The sequence below is a fragment of the Hipposideros armiger genome, unplaced genomic scaffold, assembly GCF_001890085.2.
Source record: "Hipposideros armiger isolate ML-2016 unplaced genomic scaffold, ASM189008v1 scaffold_432, whole genome shotgun sequence".
In the NCBI taxonomy this organism is placed as follows: Eukaryota; Metazoa; Chordata; class Mammalia; order Chiroptera; family Hipposideridae; genus Hipposideros; species Hipposideros armiger.
In genome coordinates this window covers 1,314,283-1,321,052 of record NW_017731782.1, presented here as the reverse complement: position 1 = coordinate 1,321,052, position 6,770 = coordinate 1,314,283, and the positions used below count along the sequence as shown (strand labels likewise).

The 6,770-nt window shown below is 34.0% G+C and overlaps 1 protein-coding gene across 1 annotated transcript in view; it reads right to left on the bottom strand.

Moving 5' to 3' along the window:
• Window positions 1-6,770, bottom strand: part of UTP15 (UTP15 small subunit processome component) — a 22,501-nt gene that overhangs the window by 12,439 nt on the left and 3,292 nt on the right. The window contains exons 2-7 of the mRNA XM_019665085.1: window positions 5,952-6,124; window positions 4,692-4,784; window positions 4,408-4,592; window positions 3,078-3,256; window positions 2,349-2,474; window positions 597-732 (exon numbers count right to left, since the gene is read on the bottom strand). Coding sequence (XP_019520630.1) covers window positions 597-732; window positions 2,349-2,474; window positions 3,078-3,256; window positions 4,408-4,592; window positions 4,692-4,784; window positions 5,952-6,041 — 809 coding nt within the window. The 5' untranslated portion in view covers window positions 6,042-6,124. The remainder of the gene's footprint in view (window positions 1-596; window positions 733-2,348; window positions 2,475-3,077; window positions 3,257-4,407; window positions 4,593-4,691; window positions 4,785-5,951; window positions 6,125-6,770) is intronic.

Sequence of the window (6,770 nt, the reverse complement as noted above, 5' to 3'; positions counted from 1 at the left end):
CCAGGTTGAGCTGTTGTTCAGCATCTTAGCTGTGGAGGGCAGTGTCACTGGCCCTCATATGTGGGATCCGAACTGGAGCCCTCTGGCATCCCAAGCCAGCTCTTAACCAACACGCCACTCAGCCAGCCCGTAGCTCACATATTTTTATTGGACAGCAATGTTCTAGAACAGTAACTAATGCAATATTAATACCTACTGAAAATAGTAATTGGACCACATTAAAATGTTTACATGAAGTTTTAAATTTTTAAAAATATAAGCTAAAATATATACATATACTTGTAAATATTTCAAAATATACAAATATACAATAATGATTTTATGAGAAACTATAGATTAATATAGATTATTTTAAAAGACTGAATGGTTCAATAAAATTCCTTAAGTATATAAGTTAAAGCAATAAGCTATATCAAGGGAGAAAATAAGTTTGCTATATGTAAATAGAAGGTCAAAACTATTTTCAACTCAACAGATATTTTTCATGGAAATCATTTGGCAGAATATTTGATCACAAATACTGCAAAAATAACTACATTTGCTTAAGCAGTAAACGCTTGCACACTAATAATGATGAAGAAAATTAAAATGCTAACCTATCCAGTGAACCGGTGAGTAACCTCTGTCCAGAGCTGCTCAGACATAAACACGTCACAGTTTTATGATGATTTTTCAAAGACACTAGCAACTGTCCTCCTTTTAGCATGTCCCACACTTTAACATAACGACCTCCTATGAAAAGAAATAATCATTAGTCTATTTTGCCTATAGATTCAAAATTTTATAGACCTGAAAAGCATTCTTTACTGGACACTTCACAGCGTGGAGGCTAAGTGAGGGATTCCAGAGGCAGACTGCTTGGTTTCAATGCTGACCCTACCATTTATTGGGTGTGTAACTCCTAACAGTTGCTACCTCACAAAATTATTACAATGATTAAATAATTTCATATTTGTCAAGCACACAGAACTGCCCAGGTAAATAAAAAGTGCAACCAAAGAATATTTTAAGAAAATTATAATAAAATCATTCTTCAAAAGAAATTTTGTATAACCATGGAAATAAATAATGTAGGTTTCATTTCCTAAAAATTCTGTGAATCCCAACAAAACTGAAAAGCTTCTCTATAACTTTTTTCACTCTAAGAGTTGGAAGAATCCTTAAAGGCAATTTAATCCAATGGTTTAAAAATAATTTTTCTTTCAATGAAATATTAAGCAGAAGTCTAATAGGTAAAGTAGAAAAAGAGGTTGGAGAAGGGAGCAAATTTCTTACCTATCCTGACTGAGAAACAGGGTCTGGAACCCAATTCACAGTCCCAGTATCCCCTCATGTGACAGCTCATTAGAGAGATCACAGTTTGAAACCAATGATCCAGCCCAACCTCTCATTTTCAAGTTCTACAGAAGTCAAGGGATTGCCCAAGGTCACACAATGAGCTAGGGACACAGTGGAAATTAGCATCAAGGTACCTATTCTCCCTGTTCATCTTGAACTTACTTCTATTTACATCTGACAATGTTATCAACTTATTTTGAAATCAAATAGGTACTGGGGGAAAAGAATATAAAACAAGATAATTTCAGAGTTAAGCAAAAAAACCCCAAAAAACAAAATGGCTACAGAGAGCCATATATATATATATATATATGCTATAAAGTATACACACTATCTATGTATTGTATTCTTCTAATGTCAACACATTAATTTTGACATGACAAATGAAAACTGCCAATTTCTTTCTTTCATTGTAACTTTAAAATACACTAATGATCAACATAACAAAAAAACACCTTAGTTTCAACGAGATGAAAAATTTTGACCTCACATTATCTATTCCTCCAGCACTATCAGCTGTTTGCTGGGTAAGGCCATTTCAATCAAGAGTCACATAAAAAGAGACAAGCCTGACTCTAGACCTGAAAGAAACTGTTTTCAAAAGCTGCTGCAGATCTCTTAGTGGTGAGAAGAATAGGAGTATGACCTTGATTTCTAGGTTAGGGGCATAAAGCACGCTCTCAAATTCTAGGACTGCATATTTGTCACTGACGACTTTGTCTTGGACAAATTAGTTAAAACTTGTATTTATTTTCTTAGTTGCAAAACAGGGAGAAAACTACCTTGTAGACTCATCTAGGGCATCACAGATAATATAAACAGCACAGTGTTTGGCTCGCATTAAGTACTCAATAAATGATAACTGCTTACCTTTCCCATTTATCGATAGTTTGAAGAAAAACCTAGGTAGGTAATTCAAGTACACACAAATAAATTATAAAAAGTAACTGATAAAGAAATTAAGTTTCAAGACCAACAATCCTGACGAAAGCAATTTTTCGAAGACCTACCTGCTGATACCAGAAGACCTCCAGAGGGGAACAGCAGGACGCTCTCCACTGGCTGCCCGTGCTCCACAGAGATAACACTCTTGTTTGTTCGTGTATCAAACATCTTCACAGTATGATCATATGACCCTAAAATGTCAATTTTTTTATTTTGTGAGTTTTATTACTCAAAACAACAAAAACTACATATGAGTATATGTGTGCATGTGCGTGTGTATATGTGTATTCCAATATAAATTTTAACAGGAGAAAAGCTTAGACGTAATTTTTAAAAACATGCACATGTGTATTCATAAAGATACAATACCTCCAAACTCTCTGGCACCACTATTTCTGAAGAAGCACTATATTGTAGTACACAGAATCTCAAACTATTCCTATCTTCAGGCTTCTACCACTACTGAATCATCTGAGAATCTCTGCAGAGGCACCCACAAAGGCTGAACTGTACTGTCTTTGTTTCTTGGCTGCTGGAGGTTCTAAAATCAGAGTACTAAACCCATTAGAGCTCTTACAGTCTTGTTTTCAAGGCAGCCTAATGTTTCCAAGCACATTTGGAGGACAGTAAAAACAATCACCAAAAGAAAAAAAGAAAACAACTGGATAAAGAAAAACATGTTTCTTTATAAAAATTTTTTAAACTCCTATATCCCAAAAGAGTCCCAAAGCACATTCAAGTTTCATACAATAAAGCTGTCAACTTCAGGAGGGGGGAAAAAAAAGTTCACCAACCTGTTACAAAGAGATCTGGGTTCAGTTTGCTAGCACATCCACATCTCACATAATCAGAATGTTCTTTGAATGTGAGAATTTCTTTGGAGTTTGGAATATCCCATAATTTAACTGTATAATCATCAGCACCAGAGACCACATGATATTTGTCGGCTGTAAAATCTACTGTATGAACTGCTCTGAAAGATCAAGGATCAGTATATTAAAAAGCAAGGAAAAAATTATATTTCTGGCACCTTCTAACATAAAACACTCCTCTTCCCCAAATAACAAAAAAAGCAGTTCAGTTTCAGGGAGTAATTATAGGGGAAATCATGAAAGAAAAAGAAAACCTTTAAAACAGGTGTTTGTCCTCAAGCCAATTAAAAATTTTAAATATCCATGCACTATGCAGTTAACAAGAATATTAAATAATAACCTTAAAATTATATTTTTAATATGTTAACAATTCTACTTAGCTGCTCAATGAAAGTAAATATTCTAAATGTAGGTGCAAAGATATTTTTCTTTAATTTTAGAAATATCAAAATGTATAGTTCTTTAAAAATTCTAAAATTTGCCACTACTTAGGATTAGGTTAAGTGAATTTCTGTTATATTTTAACTGAAATAATTTCCATTATATATATAAATGTTTCACTGACAGGGTAAAACCATCCTGATAATACATAAGAAAACACTTGAGATTTTAAATTGATAGCAAATTTGAGCCATGACATTGGTAATCCCAAAACAAAGTTATAATATAAAATTGCTCTGGCCATTCAATATATCAAGGGGCAAAATACTAAATCCAAGAGGAAAGAAAATCCACCTTCCAACTTGACCTCCAAATGAGAACCTCTAATTATGGTCCAGGCCTATAGAGTTCTCATTAATAGCTGTAAGGCTGCCTTCAGATCAGCGGTTTATAACCTCAGTCGGGTCAAAGAACTCACTGAGAAGTTAATGCTTTTTGGTATCTCCCTAGATAAGCATACATTTCCTTAAAAGGCACATACATTTCTAGGGAATTCATGAGCCTCATCAAACTGACCATAGGACTGAACCATGGTCTAGAACTACCAGGACCTAAAGTACATAAAAGTACATAATCTTCATAGAACTGCTGCTTTTCAGTCAAAGCCGAAAAAACTAGTAGCACTTACAAAACCAAACAAAAAAAACACATAAAAACCAACTATCTGTAATTGTATGGTGACAGATAACAGACTTACTGTGGTGATCACTTTACAATATATACAAATATCAAATCACTATGTTGTACACCTGAAACGAATATAATCACATTAATTATACCTCAATTATAAAATTTTTTAACTGTCTCTTACTTAGTATGGCCTTCAAACTGCCTGAGGGGAGCCCTTCCACTTATATCAAAAAGCTGAACAACTCCATCTTCACTACCAGCCACAAGCAGTCTACCATCCTGCCGAAAAGTAGCACAGTACGCTGTGTCTTTAAATCGAGAAAAGGTTTTTATAGGTTCTTGAGAGTATCGGCCATAAATGTGAATCTACAACAAGACAAAAAACATAGTATGTCACCAGATGGCTCAAGATCAGTAGTAAATATAAACTAGATGAAAGAAAAATAAGTTTAATATTATATTTACCCTTGAAGAAGCTGTGACAGCGTAATTATAAGGAGGCTGCGGAGAAAAGTCTATTTTTGACACTGTGCCAAACTCCTTGATCTGAACAGGAGTCTTAATAAAAAAATAAAAAGAGTATTAACAGATTTAAAACGGGTAATACCTATTTAAGCATTATATAATTTCTTACCATTTCTTTTTGTCTCAGTAACATTAGGTTGTATTTAATACAGAAATATGAAGAGAACAAAAAAGGTCCAAATCCCATCACCCAGGCTACCCTGTCACCATGAAAGTAAAAAGTATATAGCTGGAAAGCGACACCCCACTCTTTCTCTCCAGGTGTGGAGTTTTCTGTGATTATTGCTGGGGGGAAAAAAAAGCTATGCTTATACCAGCATACACTTAACCATCTATTTTTTAAATGGACACAAAGGTCATAGTAGGCAAGCTGTTCTGCACCTTGCTTTTTTTTCACTTAATAACAACTTTTCACATGAGCAATAGATTTATCATCCATTTAGGATACATCACAATTGACCAATCCACTACTAATGGACAGAAGTTTTTTCCAAGATTTCTAAAATTACAAATAATACTTCAATGAACATCATTATATGTATCACTTAGCAAATTTGGGGGAGTGTATTCATTAAGTTCCAACCTGTGGAACTTACAAAACTGAAAAGTATTTTTATCATGATAAATAATGCCAAATTGCCCTCGAGCAAGTCTACATCAACTCCCCTCCCTCAAATAGTAATGATCAAAATTTTTCATTTTTGCCAATATACAGATAAAAAACAGTATCCAAATTACTGTTTCAATTTGTATTAATTCAATTATGAGTGAAGCTTAGGCTCTTTTGATATATGTTCATTTAAATTTCTTTTTCCGTTAACCTCCCAATCCCAATCTTTCTCCATTTTTCTATTTAGTTGTTCATCTTTTTTAAAAAATCATTTGTAAACCTTTATAGTCTAGAAGAATTCTGCATCACTTTCTCCTTCGATTAAGAAATGCTAAAAAAAATTCTTTCATATGAGGTTCAATTTCTGAAATTGGATTCATTTGGCATTGATCATCTAGTCTGTGCTAGGCACATGTATGTTTAAACTGATTAAGCAGTGTGGACTTTTATATAAAATTCCAAGAAAAAATACCAGTTATCAAATTTTCTGCCCAAACTATAAGCTCCTGATAAATTATTTTTAGTTATTAGTTCTCTACTAGCATATTCAAAGTATAACACATGCTGGAGAAAATGGTATAAATACTTACTTTATAGTTGTTCCAGTACAGGGTATCTTGGGTGATTTTTTCACCAAGTATAGGATATGCCTGAATAGCTACAGGCTTATATCCAGCCATAATTTCATATAATTGGACTGTTATCCAAAAGTAAATGGTTTGAAACTAACGTCAGAAGTAATTACAGTGACTCTGCCTTACATCTGAAAAAGAAAATATTTTATACACACATTAGTCATAAACCTGTATAGTTATGGTTTTCACTCTGCGTCCTTTCAAAAGGCTGTGTAGTAGCTTACAGATTAGTGACCAATAAACCATTTAATTATAACATAGAAGAGACACTCTAAAGGAAGCAGGAAGAATACGGATAGGGCTACCATATTGTACCATCTACTCTGCTATACACAAATGTTCTCACACCTAACTGACCAATTTACAACATTTCGGAATAAATCTGGCTTAGCCACCCAGTAGCAAAAGCAGGGAGAAGAAGAACAATGGCTTAGGATGTTCATTTATTGAAGGTGATACTGCAAATAAAAAAGCTTCCTGAAACTAAAGATGACATTTAATCTTTAAAAACAGTCTAGAGATCTGACTTCCTGAAAATCTAAAAATGTCAAGAAGGAAGGAAAACAAAGCTAATATTCTAATGTAGAAGCTTAAAATTAAATTTAAAAGCTTAAAATTAAATTAAATTAAAAGCTATGATAGGGCCGGCCCAGTGGCGCAATGGTTAAGAACTGGCTTAGGACGCCAGAGGGCCCCAGTTCGGATCCCACATATGAGGGCCAGTGACACTGCCCTCTACAGCTAAGATGCTGAACAACAGCTCAACCTGGAGCT